The 27,381-nt window shown below is 40.4% G+C and overlaps 1 protein-coding gene across 3 annotated transcripts in view; it reads left to right on the top strand.

Annotated features, from left to right (window-relative positions):
• LOC115477768 (serine/arginine-rich splicing factor 5-like) overlaps positions 1 to 27,381 on the top strand; it is a 110,114-nt gene that overhangs the window by 61,570 nt on the left and 21,163 nt on the right. For all 3 annotated transcript variants that reach the window (XM_030214842.1, XM_030214841.1, XM_030214844.1), the window contains exons 5-6: positions 4,479 to 4,551; positions 10,823 to 10,896. In XM_030214842.1, coding sequence (XP_030070702.1) covers positions 4,479 to 4,551; positions 10,823 to 10,896 — 147 coding nt within the window. The remainder of the gene's footprint in view (positions 1 to 4,478; positions 4,552 to 10,822; positions 10,897 to 27,381) is intronic.

The raw sequence follows: 27,381 nt of genomic DNA, 5'->3' as shown, positions 1-27,381 counted from the left end.
TGAAACAGCAGAATGCAGCCCTGACCACTCAGTGCACTCAGTTAACCAGGGACCTTGAGGACGCACAGGCGTGCATCTCAATGCAACGGGCACAGGTGCAAGCAACAAATTCCTTCTTACATGTAAATGAACAATTGGACGAGGCTAAAACATAATTAAAACATTTAAAAAGTAAAGGTGCCCCAAAGGACCAGATTAACTCTGTGCACTGGCAGGCCCCAAGTATTTCTCCCTCAGCACCGCCAGCCTATGAAACACCCTACAAGCCAGGTTTTCAATTCATAGAACCACAAAAGCACACAGAAGTGTGTGTAGTGGATTTGAGAAGTGGGGGCAAATCTAAGACTGAAAATACTGACTTAAGCACTCAGACATGCATAGGTGAGGAAACCCCAATCTCAAGCACTAACCTGAGAGACAGGGAGGATTCTGCAGACACAGAAACTGAGGCCAGTACAGACCCCAGAACACCAGTAAACCTGGTATTGTATGACTCATTAAAGGATAGTGACATTGAAAGGATAACACAGAAGGTCGGCCCTTTGCCTTTTAATATGAATGAATGGTGCAAATGGGCCACTGATAATCTGATTCACTGGGGCCTAGGAAAGTACAAGAGGAAAACGTCTGACTTTGACAGACTTATGCATGTGGCTTTAGGACCCCACTATTTTAAAGTAGGATCTTTCACATACCCATACCAGTTGGTGAAAAAGGGTCTTGAGCAATTATTTCGCTGTACTCAAATGCAAGCATTTAGAATACTTGCACCCTTGCCAGATGACACACTAGAACAATTTACACACAGATTGTGGGTGCTGGAAGCAGCCTTTCGAGACCAGGAGGGTTGGCCCAAAATAGAAGATTATGGTCAGACACATCATAAAGAATTTTTGTTGGAAATCCTATCCCCTGAGATTACTAAACATCTCCGATTGTTTGCTGAGGACCCCAAAGAAACTTCTTTTGACACTTTAATGCTCAGGATAGGATCGGTGTGGAAAACTCAGCCATCCCAGGTAATTACTGTGTCAGAAGCAAGAAAATGGCAAGCAGAAGGGCCCTCCCACAGCAATAGGTCAGGAAACTCAGGACAGGCCTCATGGAGAGGGCAGAGCAGAGGTAATTTTAAAAATTCCTCTTGCTACATCCCGTTTCATGAACTCAAAGCACAGAGGGACCAGTTGGCACAGCAACAAATTAAATGGGAGCAAGATAAATATACCATGCAGCTAGAATTAAACAGAATAAAAAGCGAATTGATAGCTGCCCAGGATAAGCAAGAAAAAAAGGAATAGGGATGTCCTGATCTCCAGTGTCCAAATATCAAACAATCCGAAGTATTTTGTGCCCAGCCTGACTCCTTTCACTTACCTGAGCATGTACTTCCAGCACCTCAGGAGAGGGGAAAGGAGACAGATTCAGAATATAAAGTTTGTGGCACCGTTGATTTTGGACACGTGTGGACGCCCCAATGTGAACAGCAGGATAGGGGGTCAGGATAAATTAGCGTTGATTGACACAGGGGCTGGAATCAGTTTTACAAGCAGGGTTTCTCCCACTTCAGGAAAATGTGCAAACATATAAAATCCAAGGGGTCAATGACACAGTTACCCAATGGGGTCTCAGTTCACTCCTTGGGTTTCATAATAGCAGGACTCCTTTCCAGGTTCCATGAGGAATGTGTCTGAATTACCTCAGATCAATGTGTCTTGGAAATACTAAAGCAGGGTTACAAACTGGAGTTCTCTGTTCCACTGCAGATTTTTTTTCTTGGAATCTCCATTCGAGCTCCAGACCAAATATCAAGCAGTTCAAGCTACCTTGCAAACGCTTCTTCATTTAGGCACAGTCAAGACTGTCCCCAGTTGCAGTTGGGAAACATGAAGTTATTCCATTTACTTTGTAGTTTCAAAGAAGGGAGCTTCCTTCTACCTGAATTTGGACTTCAAAAGTGTCAAAATGTTAAAAGCTCAACATTTCACAATGGGAACATTGCAGTCTGTAATAGTTTGTCCAGCAGGGAGAGTTTCTAACCTCCCTGGATCTCAAGGAAGTGTACTTTCATATTCCCATTTCACCTTCCCGCAGAAGATTTGTGATTTGCAATCCTTGAAGAACATTATCATTTATGACCATGTCATTTAGCCTTTCCACATCACCAAGGACATTTTTTTCAAGGTCATGGTAGTAGTGGCAGCCAGGGTAATCCAATGTACAGGTGGATTTCCTTAGTTGTCACTCCCTAGAACCAGCGAAATGGGAACTGTCTGTGGAGGCGTTTCGACTGATTTGTCAAAAATGGGGCACTCCCTTGATGGACCTGATGGCGACTCAGACAAATTCTAAGATGCCTGTATTCTTCAGCAGATGAAAGGAGCTCGGTTCCGCAGGTCTAGACACGCTTCTTCAGCCTTAGCCAACAGACTCTCTTCTCTCTCTTCCCCCCGGTGGCCCTTGATCAGACGGGTTCTTCTCCGCATTGGCCGACACCCAGGGCGGGTCATTCTGGTGGCTCCGAATTGGCCCCGGTGCCTGTGGTATGCGGATCTGATATGGCTTCTGGTGAACTGTCCTTTCAGCTCCTGGATCTTCCCGGTCTCCAGGGTCCAGTGCAGATAGAGGATCCCTACTGCTTTGGTCTTAACAGCCTGGCTCTTGAGAGGGCGCGTCTGAGGAAGAAGGGCTCTTCGGAAGTAGTCATTGTTGCAGGCTCGCAAGCGGTCTACTTCGGCCTATGCTTTGGTGTGGCACACCTTTGTGGTGTGAAACCTGCACTTGGTCTCCTTTTCAGTTGTCAGTTGCTCAACTCTTAGCCTTTTTACAGGATGGCTTGCAGAAAGGGTTGGCATACAATTCGCTGCGAGTCCAGGTGGTGGCTCTCGTGTGTTTTTGGGGCAGGGTAGCCAGCTCTTCTCTGGTTGCAGGGTCCCCTTTTTGTCTTTGCGTATGGCTTTGGACAACAACCTTACTTTGAAGGCAGTATTTTTGGTGGCCATGGCATTTGCTCAGAGGGTCTCAGAGATCCAAGCTCTCGCGTGTCTTGATCCTTTCTTACAGTTTTGAGAAGCGGGAGTGACCTTACGACCTGTGCCATCCTTTTTGCTGAAGGTCATCTCGGCCTTTCACCTTTATCAGCCGATTTTTTTCTTTCGGGAGGAGGATTATCCCTCAGATTTATAAAAGCTGCGTTTTTTGGATGTTCGGCAAGTCTTTTCTCACTATCTGTGGATGTCTAATGACTTTCAACAAATAGGATCATCTGTGCTTTTGTCATTTTCTCGCCGTGGTGAGGCGGCTTCTAAACTGATGATTGCTCAATGGCTCAAGGAAGTCATTTCCTCGGCATACCTGTTGTGTGGTCGGGTAGCTCCGGAGGCTTTGCCAGCACATTTGACTGGGGCTCAATCGACTTTGTGGGTGGAGATTTCTATAACGCTCCTGGATGAGATCTGTCGTGCTGCTACTTGGGCTTCGTTGCACACTTTTTCTAAGCATTACAGAGTGGATGTGGCTGCCAAATCTGATGCTTCATTTGGGGCGGCAGTTTTGGCTTGGGGGGGGCGACAGGTTCCCTCCCTAGTTAGAGATTGCTTTGTTACATCCCACCAGTTAATGGATTCATCTGTTGCCTGCGCTAAGGAAGGTAAAATTATGGCTTACCTGATAATTTTCTTTCCTTTAGCTGCAGCAGATGAATCCAGGATCCCTCCCTGGTTTCCCATCGTGAGTACTTCTTTACTATGTGTTTCTTGTTCCATCCTTTTGCGATCTCCTACAGGTATATGAAGAAATGAACACTGTATTAAGAATCAAACAAGGAATTGGAGTTTTTCTAGTTGTGATACATTTGTTTCGTTTGTTTTGTTCAGATTGTTGTGATTTTCCTTTTCGTTGGTGAGGAAAGTACTTTCCGGTTGGATGTCGGTTTCTGCTTTGTAATGAGACATATACTAGCCTAAAGAAGAGCTGGTAGTCCAGTATTTCTCACTTAAATTAGTGATCTCTATCTCCACCTGCTGGTAGATGGATACAACCCACCAGTTAATGGATTCATCTGCTGCAGCTAAAGGGAAGAAAATTATCAGGTTAGCCATAATTTTACCTTATGTTGCATTCCATTTTGATCCCCCTCTTGTGCATGTATGAAACTGAGATTTATACTAAAATTAGTGTACTTTGATACATTATTCAGTGCCTTCCAATAACACTGTTCCTTATTAGAAAGTTGTTTGTCTAGAACTTGAGTCAGATAATTTGGAAAATAGCTGTGTTGTTGAAGCACCTTTATCAGTAGTTTATGATCTGAGTATGTATTAATGAAAACAACATCTGATAAATCCTTAGGAAGAAATGTGCTGGGTCAGTTTTAAATCAGATTTAAGTTCCCCATCAAAATAACTTCCAACTTTGTATCACTATTTAAATTTACTGTTAACATATCTCATCTATTAATTTTATTTTATTTGTTCTTTTAGTAGGTATGGCCCTCCTCTTCGTACTAAGCACAGAATTATTGTAGAAAACCTTTCGTCTCGTGTTAGCTGGCAGGTGAGCCATTATCTTTTTCTCTTCAGCTTTTTATTCCACTAATGTGATGAAAATCAATATCTGTTATAAAGGATGTGTTCCCTTGGTGTCATGGTGATCATTTCAACATACACGATAACCTGAATATTTTTTTTTACCATGACAGGGATCATATTGAATATTCATTTTATATATGCGTGGAGTACACTGACAAATGACATCACAACATACTTTTACTAAATTACCACAATGAACTGGGATTTTTTTCCATGATTAGTTCTAGCCTAAGTCTGTATAAAATGTACTTGTGTAGTTAAATCTAAACAAAGATCTCCACAGTGCAAGTTTCTGGTGAGTGGTAGAAAGGTATTCCTGTTAAGGTTTTTGTAAACTATATTTAGGATGGTGTTTCAAATCACCTTTTTTTGTGTGCAGAAACCAGATATTTGAAGCATCAGTCTGGATATCCAGCATGAATAGTCCCAAGTCTTTAAGATATCCATGTTCCCATTTGCTGAAGACTTGTTCTGTGGATCAGTTTGTCTCCTGAATATCTATCTTTTCTTCTATGGATATTAAGCATATCTCCAAAATTATTTATCTTATCAGTGAAGGTAAACTTTGAAAACTTACTTTTAGTTTTTCAATGCTGTATGATTTTATTAGTGGGGTAAATAGATGAAAGGTAAATCAGTATCAAATTTAAAAATGTACACCCAAATTAACATGGCACTTATTTTAAAAACATTTTTAAAAGGTTAATGCATCTTGTGTAGTCCTAGTGTCACATTGGAAAAAACACATCTAAAAATGGATCCAGATCCCTCAACCAATTTTACGCTTTGAACTCACGACATGGATATGTTCTATATGACTTGCAGTTCTGATTCTAGTAAACGTATTCTTGGGACTTCAGTGGAAGGGAAATGGATTAGTTTATAGAGTAGTTGACATGAGACTAACCTTCCATTGAAGCCATTTAACCATCAGAAACGCTGTGGTAGATAAAGAATAAACACAGTAACCCAAAAACAGATGAAACTTTTATTGTACTTTCTGTAAGAAAGTTAGGTGAACATATTTGTAATGAATACTTGTGGATTGTTTTAATATTTATCCAATTAAGCATTTTCAAAACCATGTTCCATAGCAGTGAGACTTACCTATTTTTCAAGCAGTTGCAGGATATCCCTTGAGGTGAAGGGAGCATGAAGCGAACATTGTTTCGTTGGTATTTGTGAAATATGGTTTTTAAAGGTGCTCAATGAAATATTTTAGTAGAGAAATCAATGTGCAGCTAGATGGGTGGTACAATTATCTGATTTTCTTCAGTGTATGAAGTATTCTTCAATTGGAGTATCACACACACATTTTCTCATTTTACTAGCTATTGCCTAAGTTGAGCAAAGGAAAGTAGGATTTATTAAACACGGCATATGCATGTAGTTATTTTTTACATACTATTTACTTTGTTATATTCCTGTGATCAGATATGTTTGTGTATGACATGACATAACATCTGGTCTTATATCCTGCGTACACCTTGCAGTTCAAAGCAGGTATCAGTAACATCAAGAGCCAGAACAATCCGCTGGTAGGGCAGTTTAAAAAAATTAAATTGCGGTTAAAAACCTTTTTGTAGTACAAATTTCTGAAAGAGCAGTGTCTTAATATTCTTCCTAAATGGCAGATAAGAATGAGATAACCAAAATGTCCCAGCAAACTCTTTCCAATGACTGGCGGCTTGATATGCCAGTGTCGTTTCAAACATTTTTAGTTTTTTCTTTCCTCTTGGTGAAGGAAAGGAAAACACAGTTGGACAATTTAGCCTTCTGTCTCTTAAGGAGACAGAATATAAATACTGTGGCGCCTGTCCATGTAATATATTAAAAAAAAAATAGGCCAGTTTAAAAAGAACTCTTGCCTCAATGGGCAACCAGTGAACATAAGATAAAGAAATTGTCGTATTTAGTTAAGCCAAAAATCGGTCATTCTGCTGTTCTGTACAGTCTGTAGTCATTTCAGTAGACCCTTAGTACAGCCAAATTAGTACATTTGAGTCCAAATTGGACATAATGGATTTCTTCTATCTGTCACATCCGCAATGCACTTTCTGAATCTCCTCTGAGAGATGTGCTACTTTAGTCCAAAAGGCCTCTTTAATGCTCTGGTCAAATTTCACAATGCCTTTCTTTTCAGATTAGTGTGAGAGGGACTTTCTTAAAATACCAGTACAGTTCCATTTATCTGGAGCAGCTTTCATTGAGTATAGTTTTCAATCCTGATTTTTGGTAAGAAAATGTTAGTGGTGGACACTCTTTCCATGCTCTTCTTCTTATGCCCTTTTCAGTCAATTTCATACTGCCAACTCTTGCATCACCGATAACCATTGTGACTATCTTAACGGACATTGAGTTGCTGCTTAATAGCAGAAAACTGGTGGGACTGGAAGTATATAGATATACATACTTGAGGCCTGATATTCAAAGGATTTAAGTTATGCTCCTAGATTGGCTCTTGGAACATTCATCAAGACTGAGGGTCTAACATTTATACTCAAAATTACACTAATACTCCTAAATTTAGGAGCATAAAAATGGGTGGCAACGGGTGGATTTAGGGTTGAGAAAAATAGGGGCTTAGCACTGATTTTCAGCACTAGGCTCTCAAATCTAGGCAAATTAATTATAAGCCTACATTAATAACAATACAACCAAACTATCCCTCAAATATATTCCAATTTTTTTTTTATAAGACCATCAAAAATGCCAGCCCAACCAAATATATTCTTTATTAGAAACACATAAATAACATTTAAATACTTCATACTTCCATTTTATCTTCAATTTTGGAAAACTTTAAGGACTAAATTTATGATAATAATGCATAATTTTTAAGCGTCTAACTTGAGATGAATTTTCAACTGAAAACTTTTATGTACCTAAGTTTGGCTGAAAGTAGGGTTGTCTGAGAAAACAAGCACCTGCTTATTGAAAAGAACACTAAAGCAAGAAGAGATTATAGTATGCCTCTTATTAATTTTCAGTTTGCTTCCTCTACAGTTAGGTGGCTCTTGTTTTCCTTGTCTTTATTTTTTTTTTTAATAAAAAAAAATTTTTTTTTTTTTTTTGCTTTAGTGAAGGTAAAAGATGAAGCAAAAATCAGGAGGGACAGTTATCACTTCTCTCTTGCTGTTGATTTTATTAAAAATACCAAATTTTTGTTGTTTTAGAAATATTGTTAAGAATCATGCTTGCAAGATCTTTGTGATGACAATCGTAAAACATAGTGTGTGTGTGTGGGGGGGGGGGGGGGGGCGACAACGACAAATTTTTAAAATCATTTTAAAAAGCAACATGAAATCCTGTACTGCATAGTCTGTTACAAAGTGTTATTCTTCATGATCCTTAGCAAATCAGTTTTGTGTGCCTAGGATGGCTCAAAATGTTAGTCCTTAGTTTAAAGTAACACACAGTAAATGACAATAGATATTTGCAAAAGTAAATGTAGGTATATCTTTATTTTTATCTTAATCTTAAATCAGCAGTTAGGAATGGCTGTGCTCAAGGATTTTAAAGCTGCAGCCCTATACACACTTCTAGAGGGCAAAGAAATTGAAGAAACCTCCAGATTTCTGATGTGGTGGTGGTCCTTTTCAACTTTTCCTTGGCTTGTAAAGTGATTTGTGAGCAAGGAGTTAAGGGCTTCTTAAGTAGTCTTATGTCATCTCATTTTGTTAATTTAGGGGCGTTTTTACTAAACTACAGTAAAAATTGGCCTTGGTGTGCCCTCACATGGGGTTTTTTTTTCCATGCACTAAGGCCATGTTTACTTATGGCCATGCTCTAATATTGCCATAATCACGCAGCAATTTAAAACATTTTTACTGCGTGAGCGCTTAATGTGACCCAATTAGTAGGTGGTAAGAGCTCATGCAGTATGTGTGTATGTTAACCAGTTAGCATACCTTAATGTAACTGCACTAACTGGTTAGCACAGGAATGCCCACTCTCCAACCCCAAACATGCCACCTAAAAAAACAACAACATGGATTTAGCCATGTGCACGTTTGGCAGTTATCACAGGATGCCTGAATGCATTCTGCCATTTTAAGCTGCGTTAGGCACATATTAGAACCTAACGCAGCTTAGTAGAAGGGCCCCTTATTCTTAAATTCATCTTTTCCTTATAAAAAGTGTTTCCCCACATTAGGTTTTATATGTGGCCGATTTTCTTTCATTCTTTTCCTTTCCCCATTCCATCACCAATATTCCCTACAAGCTGTTCACACATGCACCCCCGCACACAGATTGTGAACCCTGTACACATAGCAAAACATAGTTCCCACAAAAAAAAAAAAACTAACCAGTTGTTATAAAGCACCACTGAGAAACTGAACTATTTGACTTTTTCTAATAATTTAAAATAACTTATTGCAAAACTACTTTCTTTAAAACAAACACTTTTGAAATCCTGATGATATTTGTAATATACCTGCCAAGGTACACTTGGCTCGTACCACACACATTTTAATTCAACTTATAAAAACGTTGATCAAAAGAATTTTTTATGCACGTAGACAAAAATTAGAGGGAACATTGCTCATCGCACATCATACAGGTTTCCTACATTTTGTTGGAGCCTGGCAGGCAGCTTCAGCACTTCATACCCTGACTGTTCCCTCCAGACCTGATGCACATCCCTAGCCATAGTTCTAGGGTTTGAAGTACATTACTTAGAGATCACAGATGCCAGGCTAGTGTTTCTGTCATCTCTCTCCTAGTGACTGATCGCCACATAATGACCTGGTATTGCTTTTTTTGGAATGGCTGACCTAGCAGATCAGAAAGCAGCTTACTATGTAAAATCACAAGTAAGCAAAATTGGAGGGATACATTAGGTACTTTGCTCTCTCCCAAAGTGTGTATAGCAGTGATTTTAACACCAAATTTTTGACAGAAGCCAAACAAATCGAAATCTTTTTTTTTTTTTTTTTTAAATGTATTGAACTGCTGGTTTAGATTTGTAATAGTACTATAGCAATTTAATGCAGTTTTGACCTTAGAAGCAATGTACCTACATACTTTCATATACTGTAAAAGAATGAAAGATGGATTTTGGTTTGAAGGCTCTAAAACTAAATTGAATTTTTTTATTTTGATAGTGACACTGTCAAATTTATTTTCAAATCTATGTATTGCAGATATATACTTGAAAGTATTAGTATGATAGAAACTTGAAACATTGAGCCATCCTGTGCATTGTAGTGAATATGTTTTATAGATTTTACTTATTTTTTTGTTTATATTTTTCTCCCTCAAATATCTAACCAAGTGCATTTTGAACCTCTCTTAACAGCCTTTCTTTGGGTTAACCTTCGTTTCTCTTGTGTGGAGGACAGCCCAAGAATTTGGGGTTTCCTAATGGCTGAAATTCTAGGGCTGGGCCTGTTCTGAAGTTTCCTTTTGGTTCCTATGATCCTCCTGTTTTGGCAAATCAGCTCTTGGTTTGGCCAGTTGTGAGCAAGATTGGCTAGCACAGGTCAGCCTCAGGTTCTGTAGCCACGTCCGGAGATTGTCCAGTGGTTTCAGGGTGTTCCTCAGACTATTTTTTTTACTGGGGCTCTGGTGCATCCTCCCTGCAGCATTTTGGTATGATGTATTCTCCTGCCCTCATGTAAGGGAGAATTTCTGAAAAGCAGTTCTACTTGACCTGCTAGGTATTGGACAAGCGACTCTTTGCTTAAGGTACCTGCTTTAAACCATCTCATCGGATATGGTTTGTTGTGGTAAGTAGTTTGGGGCTCTAAAATGCTAGTTATTACATGGGAAATTTTTAATATACACTAGCTAAATTTGGCAGCTTGTATATTTTAGTTTAAAATGCCATTAGCGTGTTATATTAATCCGATTCTACGGCATGTGAAGTTGCTTTTATTCCTATTTTACATTGAAATTTTAAGTTAGGAGTTGGTGTAACATGTTTCTAGGCACCTGTTGTCTGTCTTTACAGTATTTTCTTAAGTCACTACCTAATGCTTTTGTATTTGGTGTGCTACATTTTTCAGTACTGAGCTGCTTATGGGATAAATAGATGGGTTATTGTTTGGGGAACCCACTATAGATGGTAGCTTGATATGGAGGCTAAGGTTTTTTGTTTTGTTTTTTAAATCAGCCTACCTTTTTGTAGAGCACAACTTTAGAGTAACGGTTTAACTAATAGTAGATCCAGTGTAAAATCACTTAGTGTGAGCATTATGATCTTTTATTTCAATGGTACACTTTCAATGCAGGATCTAAAAGATTTTATGAGAAAGGCTGGAGAAGTAACCTACGTGGATGCACACAGAAGTAACAGGAATGAAGGGTAAGACTGTGCTTTGTACTGTCACTATCTCATTGGTAATATTAAATCACTTATACTTTACCACCATCAATATACAGAACAACTCTGCAAGATGTCATGTAGCCAGAGTATCTTTCCCAATGGATGCAGTAAATTTGTGCACAGTGAGCGAACAAATTAATCAAAGCAGAATGTCAAAGTTTGTAGCTGTTTTAATATATAGAGCTTACAGGACAGCATATATTATACATTTTTTTTCCATGAAGGTAAAGATCTTTGACACAATGAGAGCGTACCCATAGAATAGAAACACCTGTTTGAATAATGTTTTTGGTTTAAACGTATTCTCAGATGTTTCTGTTGTAAAAACTTATTCTCAGATGTGTTTCTGTTGTAAAAAAATTGTGTTCTATGTGCAAATTTGCTTATTGTTGGGTCAGCAGTGTAGAAAACATGGGTTCAATTGTCATTCCTGTCTTCCCCATCCTGGGGATAGAGGAATGGCAGTGTTCCTAGCCTTTTGGGGAGAGGGAGTCCCAGCTATTTCAACACCTAGTGGTCAGACTTAGGGTGTGCATACACTAGTTGTAGAGGGAGGCATGACTGGTGCTGTAATGGTTAGACTAAAAGGGAAAAAGTGGGGGCAAGTCTTTAAAATTGCATCTGGGAGAGACTAATCCAAGATGGCGACTAAGCAGGATCTGTGAGACAGACGCTCCCGTTGAATACTAAAATATACTTTTTCCTCTTTAAAATGCCGAAAAGGAAGGGTAAGCTGAAGGGACCACCTCTCCTGAAGCAAATACCTCCTTACCTGGGCAGTCGTCTATCTCCTCATTTTTGGTTTCGACTCCGCTTACGGGCGCTTCCGCTACCGGGGCAAGGAAGAGCCCCAGTCAGTAGAGTGATTTTTCACTCAGCCCTTTGGGACCTGCTACTCCTCCTCCCCCGCAACCGGATGGAATTGCTGTACCGAGTGGTGGAGAAAAAACAGACTCAAAGGGGTGGCGTATTCCCTCGATGGAAGCGGATAATGGAAACATCTCGGCGGAAGGAGAGATAGTACAGCGAATTTCATTAACGACATCTGGTGAAACAATGGCAAACGCGAATACTAATATTAATCTACAAGAAGAAATTTCCTTATGTACTATGACGGTTCAACCGTTGGTAAGGCCTCCTGAAATTTTGCTAGAATCAATCTGGTCTGCCCTTGAATCTCTGCATAAGGTCTGTACATCCTTTATTTCTGTTTCATTAAACAATACAACTCAAATAAGAACTTTAAAAGAAAAGGTTGAAGGCGTTTTGGATGAACAGTCTACCTTAGAAAAAGATGTTGCTAAAATATTAGAACAACAGGCTCAAGTCGCTGGAGATCGGTTAATGCTTCACCGAAAAATTGAGAACTTAGAGAACTTATCTAGAAATTTGAATCTTCGTATATTGAATTTTCCACAAACGCAACATGTAACTCAGAGAGACACGTTTATAAATTCTTGAGAGGTTTATAAATATTCAGAACAATCCCTTCCACCATTGCAGAGAATATATTACTTGAATTTGAAATCAAAGCAAAACAAAAGGTCTCAGTGCAGCAGGATAATCTTGGGGAACATTACTCCAACGTTCTATGCATCTGGCTGCCTGTGTCCGTGGCTGTCTTCAGAGTTGGTCTGCTAGGCTCCGAAGCCCAGGCTGACGTCACACGCAGCATTGACCAACCGCACGACAGCATCACGAGGCCCCGCCCTTGCCGCTCCCCCCTCCACCCCACATGAGGTCGCTGCCCAGGCCCACCCACTTTCCCTCCAGGCCCGCCCACCCAACACAGACCTGCCAAGTCTCCCGTGAAACACGCGGCGCCAGCTCCCATTTCCGGCCATTGCTGCTTCTCCTGTTGAGCAGCAGCAGCAGCCGCTACAAAAACAGCTGTTTTTAAAAAGCAAGCGCTGCACCGCATGCAGCCATCAGGTATTAGCTCTTGGCTCTGCAGCCGCTCCTCTCGCCTCTCACGTCGCTGCGCTCCTCCGGGGTCTTACTCCAGGGGCAGTGACGTGAGAGGCGAGAGGAGTGGCTGCAGAGCCGACAGCCAATGCCTGATGGCTGCCTGCGGTGCCGCGTTTGCTTTTTAAAAACAGCTGTTTTTGTAGCGGCCGCTGCTGCTCAACAGGAGAAGCAGCAGTGGCCGGAAATGGGAGCTGGCGCCGCGTGTTTCACGGGAGACTTGGCAGGTCTGTGTTGGGTGGGTGGGCCCTAAGGAAAAGAAGGGGATAGAGAGAGAGACACGGGATGGAAGAATTGGGAGAGGGGGGTAGACGGATGGAAGGATGGGGAGAGAAAGGGTGAGATGGATGCAGAGAGAAAGGAGAGAGACTGGAAGGATGTGGAGAGAGGAAGGGACAATGAACAGAAAAGGGTAGAGAGAGAGACACTGGATAGAAGGAGGGGGAGAGACATTAGATGGAAGGATCAGGAGAGAGGGTAGATGGGTGGAAGGATGGGGAGAGAAAGAGGGAAGACGCTGGATGGAAGGATACGGGGAAAAAAAAGACACTGGATAGAAGGATGCAGAAAGAAAGAGGGGAGACGTTGGGAGGGGGTCCTGAGACCAGAGGGAGGGTGGAGGGGGTCCTGAGAGGGAGGGGAAGAGGGGGTCCTGAGACCGGGGAGGAGGTCTCTCTCTCTCTCTCTCTCTCTCTCTCAAACAGTCTCTCGGTCTCACAGAGAGTCTGTGTATCGCACACATACTCTCACACTCTATCTGTCTCGCACAGTCACTCTCAAACATACACACTCCAAGGAAAACCTTGCTAGCACCCGTTTCATTTGTGTCAGAAACGGGCCTTTTTTTACTAGTTTAAAGATATGTTTTCTTTGAACCAGAACAACTTCGAAATTTCCTTAATATGCAGAGCAATGAGGAACAGTCTTAGAAGCGGTCTAATAATAATGTAGGAGTTACCGCCTGCTTAATTCCTTTGGACTAATCTCGCAAATGAACCAACTTCCAATGGTATTGCTATTACATCTTGGTATCTTTTCCCTCTTTTTGTGGACTGTAATAACCAATTATGTTGTGTTATAAGAAAGAGTTGTTTTTGCTTAATTATTTTGTTCCTTTTCAAGAAACGTTTATTTACATATTGGTGTATCTTTTCAAAGATTGTCTCTGTTATAATTGGAAATTCAGTAAATATAAATTTAAACAAAAATTGCATCTGGAGGCCTATGGTGCCATAAGGTCAGGACGATGATCATTTGAATTGATCTGTAATCAGAAGGAAATTGTGACAAAGTTGATAAAATGTTTTGAGAACTGCAAAAAGCACTACAAAAATAGTTCTAGCATTGAGGAATTTTAATTCAATGCCTGAAGAAGAGGCCAAGTAGCACTGATATCAGTCCTTGGGAGTACAGTACCAAGGCATATGGAGATATCTTTGTCTGATGCCCATCATCCCTTTAAATCTGCCTTCAGTGGCTGTGTTTGCAATTTGGACAATCAAGTGTTTTACTTGAACCCCTCTCTACGCCCCGGGGAGACCCTTTTCCACGGAGGTGTGCAGAGGGTTTGTGCCTCCACAATCTGTTTGCGGCGTTGTGGAGGCATCAGAAGGCTCTGTTCCAATCTAATTCCCATGACCACAGCTTTCTGTCTACCTGGATTTAAATGATTCCTTGGCCATTTGTGTTCCCACACATATTCTATTAGAATGTAACAGTATTTTGTACACAGAATGAGTGTCAGGTGTGTTTTTAGATTAATTTGTAGAATAATTGGAAAAGGAAGATTAGATAGAAATTAAGACAAACATTGTTTTAGGAAGATAAGTACATTTTATTTCTTACCCAAAGACAAGTCTTCAAGTTGGTACAAATTACAGATTCTGGATGTAACCGGACAGAGCTTCGCTGCTTCCAAGGCGTCGGGGAAGGACTCCGAAACTAATCCAAAATCTCCCTTCTTTTATACCCACAGCTCTTAATAGAAGTCTATGGCAGGACCTATTTTTTTATAATATTTCACAATTTCTGAGATCATACTTTCGCATCCGGCCAGGTGCTTCCGTTCTTGTAAACAACTTGTTCCTTAATATTAAAAATATCTGTTCTAGCTATTGCAAATTATTGTGCAACTTCCTCTTTTGTCAACATGTTTTCTCCTCTGCCAGAACATCTTATTCTTAGCATATCAGTTTCACTTCCCCTTTTTCTATTATCTTATGATCTAAGTTTCATCTTATAGAAAGACAAACTCCATTTTAATAAGTGCTACATTCAAGTACCTGATTTTGTTAAGACTCATCTATAAGGCCATTAGTAGGTTATCAGGCCTAGTCAGTGCTTTTCAGCTGTACAAAGCTATGTAGCTATGTATTTACACAAGCCTGAACATTTTTGCTGACCTATATATCACTGAGAATCTTTTATAGGACTCTTGTGTTGGCCAGGTCAGTGAGCGCTCTCTCAAGCCACTGACATCGGCACCTGATGCCTACTGTCACTTTACATGTACTTCTCACAGTGAGGGCATGCCCCTTTGTGTCCCCCCTGATGTACCAATATGTGTGCCAGTTTTTTTCCTGCTTTTAATGTGTGGATTTTTGTGAGATGAACATAAGTAAGTCTTTGTATGGGATCTTCCATTCTTGTCATTACAGCTGTTGGCCAATATTCCTCATTATATTGGTACTTGTAAATTGTGGCATATGACAGCCTGAGCATTTGGTTAGTGTGCCTTTCAATAAGAATTGTATTTAGTTAGATTGGTCATTGAGTGTATATTTGATTAATGCTACATTTGTAAAGCATAAAATTGAAATTCTTCATGATAGATAACTGGTGTACAGATGGATTTATTTTGCATAACACAAACCTGGTTGTTTAGTGATATAATTTTATTAAATCTATTTTACCCTAATGGATATATTTATGAGCATTGCCTTAAGCTTGGAAAAAGAGGTAGAAGGGTAATAGTGATCATAAATAAGTTGCAGTCTAAAAAAAACTTAGGGGGACAATTGAGAGAGTAAAAACTGTACAACAGGCATGGGCGCTGTTCAAAAATACCATCCTGGAGGCCCAGGCCAAACATATACCACTAATTAGAAAAGAAAGACGGAACTCCAAAAGACAGCCAGCCTGGTTGAAAAGTGAGGTGAAGGAAGCTATTAGGGCTAAAAGAAATACCTTCAGAAAATGGAAGAAGAAACCGTCTGAAAATAACAAGAAGCAGCATAAGGAGTGTCAAAGCAAATGCAAGGCGCAGATAAAGAAGGCCAAGAGAGATTACGGAAAAAAGTTAGCATTAGAGGCAAAAAAACAGTAAAAAATGTTTTCGGTATATTAAAAACAGGAAGCCAGCAAAAGAATCGGTTGGGGCCGCTGGATGACCGAGGGGTAAAAGGGGCAATCAAGGAAGACAAGGACGTAGCGGAGAGAGTGAATTCTTTGCTTCGGTCTTCAACGAGGAAGATTTGGGTGGGATACCGGTGTCGGAAATGATATTTTAAGCGGACGAGTCGGAGAAACTTACTGACTTCACGGTAAACCTGGAGGACGTAATGGGGCAGTTCAGCAAACTGAAGAGTAGCAAATCTCCTGGACCGGATGGTATTCATCCTAGAGTACTGATAGAACTGAAAAATGAGCTTGCGGAGCTACTGCTAGTGATATGCAATTTATCCTTAAAATCTAGCGTGGTACCAGAAGATTGAAGGGTGGCCAATGTAACGCCCATTTTTAAAAAAGGTTCCAGGGGAGATCCGGGAAATTATAGACCGGTGAGTCTGACGTTTGTGCCGGGGAAAATGGTAGAGGCTATTATTAAAAACAAAATTACAGAGCACATCCAAGGACATGGATTACTGAGACCGAGTCAGCATGGCTTTTGTGTGGGGAAATCTTGCCTGACCAATTTACTTCAATTCTTTGAAGGCGTAAACAAACATGTGGACAAAGGGGAGCCGGTTGATATTGTGTATCTGGATTTTCAAAAGGCGTTTGACAAGGTACCTCATGAAAGGCTACAGAGGAAATTGGAGGGTCATGGGATAGGAGGAAAAGTCCTATTGTGGATTAAAAACTGGTTGAAGGATAGGAAACAGAGAGTGGGGTTAAATGGGCAGTATTCGCAATGGAGAAGGGTAGTTAGTGGGGTTCCTCAGGGGTCTGTGCTAGGACTGCTGCTTTTTAATATATTTACCATTGATTTAGAGATGGGAGTAACTAGCGAGGTAATTAAATTTGCTGATGACACAAAGTTATTCATAGTCGTTAACTTGCAACAGGATTATGAAAAATTACAGAAGGACCTTATGAGATTGGGAGACTGGGCAGCTAGATGGCAGTTGACGTTTAATGTGAGCAAGTGCAAAGTGATGCATATGGGAAAAAAGAACCCGGATTATAGCTACGTCGTGCAAGGTTCCACGTTAGGAGTTACGGACCAAGAAAGGGATCTGGGTGTCGTCGTCGAAAATACACTGAAACCTGCTCAGTGTGCTGCTGCGGCTCGGAAAGCAAATAGAATGTTGGGTATTAGGAAAGGTATGGAAAACAGGTGTGAGGATGTTATAATGCCGTTATATCGCTCCATGGTGCGACCGCACCTTGAGTATTGTGTTCAATTCTGGTCGCCGCATCTCAAGAAAGATATAGTGGAATTGGAAAAGGTGCAGCGAAGGGCGGCTAAAATGATAGCGGGGATGGGACGACTTCCCTATAAAGAAAGACTAAGGAGGCTAGGGGTTTTCAGCTTGGAGAAGAGATGGCTGAGGGGAGACATGATAGAGGTATATAAAATAATGAGTGGAGTAGAACAGGTGGATGTGAAGCGACTGTTCACGCTTTCCAAGAATACTAGAACTAGGGGACATGCGATTAAACTACAGTGTAGTAAATTTTAAACAAATCTGAGAGTTTTTCTTCACCCAACGCATAATTAAACTCTGGAATTCGTTGCCGGGGAACGTGGTGGAGGCGGTTAGCTTGGCAGAGTTTAAAAAGCGGTTAGCCCCTTTCCTAAAGGACAAGTCCATAAACCGCTACTAAATGGACTTGGGAAAAATCCACAATTCCAGGAATAACATGTATAGAATGTACGTTTGGGAAGCTTGCCAGGTGCCCTTGGCCTGGATTGGCCGCTGTCGTGGACAGGATGCTGGGCTCGATGGACCCTTGGTCTTTTCCCAGTGTGGCATTACTTTTGTACTTATGTACATAAATTTGGACAGCTGTGCTTACCATAACATTGCAGGGATGGGGCATTTCTGTGCTATTATCCACAAAGCATTGAAAAACTGGAATATTTGTAACAAGAAGCTTTATATTAATCACAATTGGATACATTAAAGTTTTTTTTTTTTTTTTTTTGGGGGGGGGGGGGGGGTTGAGTTTCAAGAAGTATAAAGAATCATTTTGATTACATGAGTTCTTTGGGCTTTTCTGTTCCGACCAGATATTAATTTGTAGACAAAAGAAGTGGAACAGTGGAGCAAGGAAAAGGGGTGAGTAGACCAAGGGCAGATAGAACAGCAGAGTTATTATTCTATGCTGTACGCCAGGTTCAAATACCCTCCCCCAAGGAATGTTTGTGCTAGAGCAGAGCACACTTCTGCTCTAGTCTGAAAAGAAATGGAGCTGCATTCCAGGTTGTTCCCCCAGAAATTAAGCCCTGGTTCCAAAGCATGTTTAAGGACATAGCTTGAATTTGATATTTTATACCAGAAGAAGGTAAAAGTCAGACCACAGATGTTGAGAGGTCCTGTTGTCAGATTATATGCTTTCCTTGTATGGAATATTCACAGTGATGCAACGTTAGATTAGTAAACAGTGTGATTATAAACATTGGAAAGTTTATTCAACATGAAGCAAAAATGATGGACACATTGAATCAAGTTGCTTCTCTGACATGTCAGGTCTTTAAAGAACAGTAGTATTCCATGACTAAAGCCTGCTTTAAAAATAGTTTACAGAAAGTTATGAGTTGTATATAAATGGTGCCATTCTCTATCAGAGGCAGATATATCAAGAGCCTTTGTAAAATATTTCGTTTGATTTTTGTTGAAAGAAAAAAGCATTTTTTTCTGAAACTTAATAGCTAACTTGAAAATAATTTCTGATTTAATTTTACAGGGTCTGACATGTTTCTTTTGACGATCTTGTGAAATATTTTAGTAATAGTTCCTTCGTATTCAGCTGCCACTGCTCCTGGATCTACTCTCCCAGGGACCAGTGATCATGGACAGTCCATCTTGGTTTGGTCTTATGGCTTGGCTGTTGAATGGTCGAAATTGCGAGAGAGTTTATCTGGATGATGTGATTACACGGAACCACGCTGTCAACCTGTTCTCTGGTCTAGAATGTGTTTAAGTCCTGGTGTGCGGCAAGGGCTCTTTCACCTTTTAAGTCGTCCTTGCCTCACTTCTGCCTTTTTGCAGAAAGAAGAGCCTGGCGTAAACTCCTTGCGAGCTCCTTGCTTGTTACTGGGGGCACCTGGCTCATTCCTCGACTGCTCACCCAGATGTGGTTCATTTTCTCAAAAGGGTTATCCATCGTAAATTCCCCTCTGTGCACCGTGCGCCCTCCATGGAACCTTAACCTGGTGCTCAAGATCTTGCAAAAGCCCCTCCCCCCATGAGCCTTTGAAGAGGGCTACAGTGAAGGATGTTACATTGAACACTTTTTTTTTTTTGTGGCCATCTCTTGGCTTGGCGCATTTGAGCTTTTAGGCCTTTTCCTGCAAAAACCCTATTCTGTCCTTCTTGGATACAAGAATCACTGTCCATATTGTGCTGTCCTTCTTAACAAAGATTATCTGCTTTTCATATTAATATTTGTTCCTTCCTTGCTTCCAAAAGGATTGTGCAACTGATTTTACCTCTGTGTGTTTTCTCAACGTCAGTCGAGTCCTGAGACGGTACTTGGAGTTTCATGTTCAGATCATCTTTGTCCTGTTTAGAGGCTGACTCACCCTGTTTCTGATGCCATACTATGATTGATCTGTGGTGGATCAAGGTGTCTATTTCAACCATGTATGCCCTTCTTGAAAAACAGCCTCCACCTCTTCTCTGTGCCTTTTCTGTGGATGAGATTAGTTGATCCACCCTGTGGTTGTTGCTACACGCCTTTTCTCAGCATGTTCGTTGTTCTGCTTTGTCTGAAAATACTGTCTGATCAGGCTGCTTACTGTCCTATATCAGAGTTCTGTGTTGCCCTCCTACTCATCCTGCTGGTAGATGGTCATAAAAAGTTAAACATCAGTGCTCCGCTTCCTGTGTGCCACGTTGAGCTTTGCCTGGAGAGTACTAGAGAAGCCAAAACTCCCGTACCGTTTTCCATCTTTCCCCAGCTGGAACTACTGCTGGCCCACCCTGTGGGTGACATCACTCACAGGTGTGAAGTTTAAAAGAGCTGAGGCAGCGCCGGAGGTTCGACACGCCAGAGAGGCAATAGCCGCCTCTTTCATGCCAACTGAGGAGCAGGCCCTTTTCCGTAGTGATCCTTTTGAGTGAACCTTTGCATGAGTAGTTTAGTGGGATAACCTTTTTTTTTTTGTTGAACTTGAATAGTAATGGCAACGATTGAGGTTGTGGTTGGAAGGGGTAGATATGGTAGTGTGTGTCATTTGGAAGCTTGTAGACGAGATTGCTCAGGAGTGACTGTTTGAGAAATGTGCCTTTTGTAAATATGAATGAGGTAGCTGGGTTTTTGTTGAAGATAGCTTATATGAATGCTAGATCTATTAGGCAAAAGGTATTAATTATGACATACTGAGTATTGAAAATTTGGATGTTATGTGTGTCTGAGTCTTGGCTTTTGAAAACTGATACTACAGTAGTGAGATAGTGTTGCCCAGAAAGATATAAATGGGATTGGGCATGTTGCTCTAGGAAGCATGGTAGGGGTGTTGTAATTTTTTTTCAGAGAAAGTTTGAAATTACAAGTTGTATGTGCTGAATACGTGATGGTTAAGAGTGATGATAATGTCTTTTTTTTTTTTTTTTTGTATATTTTCCTCCTGGGGTGATTATTGATGACTTCTCTTTTCTGTTACAATTTCTGTCTGGTCTTTCTTTCTATTGATTTTTCAAAACTGTGGTGATTTGATGTCCCTTTTGCTCCAGATAAGGAGGTTTTTATTAAACTACTACTACTATTAAACGAGAACATTTGCCATTTTACATATTGGAAGCAATTTCGATGCATCAAATAGTACGCAAAGCTGCTACTCATTCTGCAGGACATGTTCTTGATTTAGCTTTTTTTAGCACCAGAATGTTAGCTGGTTTGTTGGGTAAGCCAGTGGATCATTTGGTAGGATGGTCAGATCATTTCCTTATACTTTTTGAATTATGTTTGTATGGGAAGAAAAGGAATACTGTTGTGACTCAGGAAACTTCAGATTCAGCCGCATTTTATGGGCAGTTTGGTCTTCTAGTTTGAAGCTTGTGGATTCTGATTCAGTAGAAGAAATGGTAGTGATGGGTGAATGCATTGGAGCAGATGCTAGGTATTGTTGCCATAAAAAGAGCGGTGCAAGTGAAAAAGTATTATTGTCCACACCCATGGAAAACTTCTGAGGTTTTACAGGGCATGCAGAGTGAAAATAGTGGAAATCTAAAGATGTTGATTATGATGGATACAGTAAGTATTTGCAACAGAGGATGTAGTTCAGATGGCTTTTAAACAATTGCATATAATATTTAGATTAAAACCTATGCTGTTTGTATGATTTTCGATGTGTAGTTCAAAGTATGATCTTAGTGCAGCTGGACTACTGCAATTCCTTGTTTATTGGTATGTCCGCTTTGAGGGGGAAGGCCGACAGTTGCTCAAAAGCATATGGTTTGGGACAAGGTATCTTTCAAAGATATCACCAAAACAGGGAAGATAGTGTATCCCGATAGTAAGGTTGCAAAAGATACCATAATAGATCAGGTGTCCTTAAATAAAAATCAGACAAAAGATTGCAAATTAATACTGTCAAGTACCAAGCATGATGTAAATAGGAACAACAAATATAGTTTGAAATGTCTATATGTGAATACCACAAGCCTAAGAAATAAGATGGGTGAGTTAGAATATATTGCACTAAATGAAAAATTAGATATAATAGACATCTCCGAGACCTGGTGGAAGGAGGATAACCATTGGGACACTGTCATACCGGGGTACAAATTATATCGTAGTGATAAGGTGGATCGAATTGGTGGAGGGGTAGTATTGTATGTTAAGGAGAGCCTTGAATCAAATAGATAGAAAATTCTGCAGGAAACAAAACAAATCTTGGAATCCCTATGGATTGAAATTCCTTGTGTAAAGGGGAAAAGGAAAGTGTTAGGAGTGTACTACCGTCCGCCTGGCCAGGATGAACAGATGGATGTAGAAATGTTAAAGGATATTAGGGATGCAAACAAACTGGACATCATGATGATGATGGGTGATTTCAATTACTCTGATATTGACTGGGTAAATGTAACATCGGGGCATGCTAGGAAGGTAACATTCCTTGATGAAATCAAGTACTGCTTTATGGAGCAGCTGGTACAGGAGCCGACGAGAGAAGGAAAAATTCTAGACCTAGTCCTTAGTGGAGCGCCTGATCTGGTGCAGGAGGTAATAATACTGGGGCCGCTTGATAACAGTGATCATAATATGATCAAATTTGATATTAGGTTTGAAGTAAGTATACACAAGAAATCCAATACGTTAGCGTTTAACTTTAAAAAATGAGACTATGATAAAATGAAAACGGTGAAAAGAAAAACTTAGGACCAGCTTTGAGGGTCAAAAATTTATATCAGGCATGGATGCTGTTCAAAAACACCATCCTGGAAGCCCAGGCCAAATATATTCCGTGTATGAAAAAAGGAGGACGGAAGACCAAATGACAGCCGGCATGGTTTAAAACTGAAGTGAAGGAATTAGAGCTAAAATAAAATCCGACTGAAAATAATAAGAAACATAAGGAATGTCAAGTCAAAAGCAAAGCGCAGATAAGGAAGGCAAAAAGGGACTTTGAAAAAAAGATTGCATTGGAGGCAAAAACACATAGTAAAATTGTTTTTAGGTATATTAAAAGCAGGAAGCTGGCAAAAGAATCGGTTGGACCGCTAGGTGACCAAGGGGTAAAAGGGGCAATCGGGGAAGAGAGAGCCATAGCGGAAAGATTAAATGAAAATTTTTTATTATGATTATTATTTATTTATACTTTTAATACATTATTCAAGGAGAAAACCTTGTTTGGAAATACAGGTTGAAACAAATTATAATCATATTTCAAAACATCCTCTTATAACCTTTTAAGCATTATATAAAGAAATTCTACAGTTAATGTTTTGTCATTACCATAACAATCACATTACCTTCCTTAGACCCCAAATAGGGGGAGAGAGAAAAAGAATTAGAGAAGATTCCAGCTTTAAACATCAAATATGAATAGGCTGACTTATCCAGGTTACATTTCATTTCACTCGTTTCAATTCTATAAACTTTTAGATGTTCTGGTGAAAAGAACGTATATTTAGTTAGACCGTGTTTCACTACACATTTACATGGGTATGCTAAAAAAAAGGAAGCACCTATATCTATTGTATTTTGTTTTAAGGCAAGAAATAACTTCCTTTTTTGCTGGGTTGACTTTGTGATGTCTGGGTAGATCCACACCTTGGAACCATAAAATAAAGCTTTAGAGTTTTTAAAGTAGAGTCTTAGGGTATTATTGTAGTCCTGTTCAAATACCACTGATAACAATCATTGTAGTTCTATTCAGTATAACTTCAGAGGATTGCTCCAGAATATTTGAAATATTCTGTAAGTCCAAAGAGTCTTTTTCCGGACCTTGCGCTTCTGTTCTAACAGGAATATGATAAATCTTATTTAGCGGGGGCATTGCCTCTGCAGGAATTTTCAATATTTCAATCATATATTTCTGGAATGTTTTCTTTCAGAGTTACCCCCGCTAATATTGGAAAATTCAAAAATCAAAGGTTTAGGCGCCGGTTATAATTTTCAATTTGCTCTATTTTTCGTCTAATATCAGTGGTATCTTTAATAGCCAGATTTTTAAAGGAATTCAGAGTTTCCTCCTCCTTTTGTATATCTTGAACTTGAGTTGTTAAGTCACTTCTTACAGAGTCTAGTGTATTTTTCAACTCTTCAAACTTAGTATTTAAATTAAGAACATCACCTGACGTCTGTATTAGTGTAGCTGTAATCCGGTCTAACATCACCTTTAGGGTTTGTAGAGTCACCTCCGAAGTTTGCACTGCAGGGGACAAACTTCCTGCTGTGCCCTGAATCGCTGGTTGCGTGCCTGAGTCCTTACCAGTCTTCCCCATCGACACGTCTTCCGTGGCTGTGGGGTTTCCCGCCAGGGACACTCTCGACGCCGTACTTGGAGGGACCAACAAAGTGGATGGTGGAGACAGGGAGACTTCCTCTCCCGGCGGGGAATCCGCTCCTCCGGATCCCTCCACTATGGGATCCTCTCCCCGTAGGAGCCTGGATACACCTGGGGAGAAACAATTCAACGATGCTTGTGCAGGCGAGGAGGTTGAGGTAGGTGGAGGCACTACTTTCACTACTCCTTTACGTTTAGTATGTGGCATTTTCAATTAAGAATAAGTAATTCTGCTCAAAGACGCCAGGAGCGCTTCAAAAACCGTCAGGTGCGGCAGCTATCTTGTTTTCTCTCCAATTAATTTTTTGTTTCGGTCTTCACTGAGGAAGATTTGGGAGAGATACCGGTGCCAGAAATGGTATTCAGAGCTGACAAGTCGGAGAAACTGAATGAAATCGCTGTAAACCTGGAGGATGTAATGGGGCAGTTCTACAAATTGAAGTGGCAAATCTGGACTGGATGGTATTTATCCCAGTGTACTGATAGAACTGAAAAATGAACTTGCGGAACTATTGTTAGTATAAGTAATTTATCCTTAAAATCGAGCGCGATACCGGAAGATTGGAGGGTGGCCAGTGTAACGCCGATTTTTTAAAAAAAGGTTTCAGAGGCGATCCGGGAAATTATAGACCAGTGAGCCTGACGTCGGTGCTGGGCAAAATGGTAGAGACTATTGTAAAGAACAAAAGTACAGATCATATTCAAAAGCATGGATTAATGAGACGATCAACATGGATTTAGTGAAGGGAAATCTTGCCTCACCAATCTATTACATTTCTTTGAAAGGGTGAACAAACGTGGATAAAGGTGAGCTGGTTGAGACTGTGTATCTGGATTTTCAGAAGGCATTTGACATAGTACCTCATGAAGGACTCCAGAGGAAATTGGAGAGTCATGGGATAGGAGGTAGTGTCCTATTGTGGATTAAAAACTGGTTAAAAGATAGAAAACAAATAGTATTCTTTGTTTTTTAAGAGTAGGGTTAAATGGTCAGTATTCTCAATGGAGAAGGGTAGATAGTGGGGTTCCCCAGGGGTTTGTGCTGGGACCTCTGCTTTTTAACATTTATAAATGACCTAGAGATGGGAGTAACTAGTGAGGTAATTAAATTTGCTGACGACACAAAGTTATTCAAAGTCGTTAAATCGCGAAAGGATTGTGAAAAATTACAAGAGGACCTTACAAGACTGGGAGACTGGGCGTCTAAATGGCAGATGACGTTTAATGTGAGCAAGTGCAAAGTGATACATGTGGGAAAGAGGAACCCGAATTATAGCTATATCATGAAGGTTCCATGTTAGGAATCACAGACCAAGAAAGGGATCTAGGTGTCGTCGATGCATTGTAACCTTCTGCTCAGTGTGCTACTACAGCTAAGAAAGCAGATAGAATTAGGTATTAGGAAATAAATATAAAACAAAAATGAGGACATTATAATGCCTTTGTATCGCTCCATGGTGCAACCGCACCTGGAATATTGTGTTCAATTCTGGTCGCCGCATCTCAAGAAAGATATAGTGGAATTAGAAAAGGTGCAGAGAAGGGCGACAAATGATAAAGGGGATGGGACGACTTCCCTATGTGGAAAGGCTAAAGCGGCTAGGGCTCTTCAGCTTGAAGAAAAGACAGCTGAGGGGAGATATGATAGAGGTCTTTAAAATGAGTGGAGTTGAACGGGTAGACGTGAAGAGTCTGTTTACGCTTTCCAAAAATACTAGGACTAGAGGGCATGCGATGAAGCTACAAAGTAGTACATTTAAAATGAATTGGAGATAATGTTTCTTCACTCAACATGTAATTAAACTCTGGAATTCGTTGCCAGAGAATGTGGTACAGGCGGTTAGCTTAGCAGAGTTTTAAAAAGGTTTGGATGGCTTCCTCAAGTCCATAGACCATTATTAAATTGGACTTGGGGAAAATCCAGTATTTCTGGGATAAGCTGCATAAAATGATTTGTACTTTTTTGGGATCTTCCCAGGTATTTGTGACCTAGATTGGCCACTGTTGGAAACAGGATGCTGGGCTTGATGGACCTTTGGTCTGTCCCAGTATGGAAATACTTATGTACTTATGAGTATCAAGGCATTGCAAGTAGTCAAGAATGCTGCTGTACGAACATTATTAGGTATGACAAGGTTTTCCTGTGTTATACCTGCTTTCAAGCAATTGCACTGGCTTCCTATTGTACAAAGGTCATTTTAAGGTGTTGACAATTGTATATCAGGCACTTTGTCAAGTATTGAATGTGTACCATCCAAGACGTACTGAAGTCAGTCTGCTATGTGCCTCTCCACTGATGCAGATGCGACTGCATCATGCTGATATACGAGCTTCGTGTTTGTTTCAGCTGGCATTTCCTTATGAAATGAGTTACCTGGCCAGCTTCGTCACGGCTCTTAATTTTAAGCAGTTCAGAAAACCTTTAGAAGACGCAATTACTTGTGGATTGGCCACTGTTGGAAACAGGATGCTGGGCTTGATGGACCTTTCGTCTTTCCCAGTATGGCAATACTTATGTAACGTACGTATGACTGCATTTTGTAACTGTATATGGACATATTACTTCATGCTGGATAATGTCATTTTGTTTTTTTGATTGAGTTTTTATGGAAATCATCTGGTTATAGGTGGTATATAAATAATCCACTTCTCTCTGGGTTTAGGGAAAGAAAATGATCAGGTAAGACATATTCCATTAGATTATTTGGGAGTATAAGATACTGGTTTAACAAAAACATTAAGCAGAGGTCTTGAAAAAGAGCATGATGTGCCAAAAAAACATCAGTCTCAGCTCTGGTCGCACGAACAAGCAGATCTATGATTCACATGTGGGTAACTTGATCCGGCCCGGTCTGGAGCTTGTTACAAGCTTTTGCAGAGCTCTTTGGATCGCGAGTGCCTTCCTGCCCGCTATGAGAGCACTGGACCACAAGTTCTGTTTTTGCCACGGTGAGGAGTGGACACGTTTCTCTTCTGTCCTCACAGCTGCTGGTTCAGTGTTCTACAAGAGCTTTTTGTGTTTTCCCAGTTTCTTTTTTTAGTTTTTTATTTTGTACCTTGTCCAAGGTGTTCTTCCTTATATTTTTAGTTTTTCCCTT

The sequence above is a fragment of the Microcaecilia unicolor genome, chromosome 9 (assembly GCF_901765095.1).
Source record: "Microcaecilia unicolor chromosome 9, aMicUni1.1, whole genome shotgun sequence".
NCBI lineage: Eukaryota > Metazoa > Chordata > Amphibia > Gymnophiona > Siphonopidae > Microcaecilia > Microcaecilia unicolor.
This window is presented reverse-complemented; position numbering and strand designations above follow the sequence as displayed.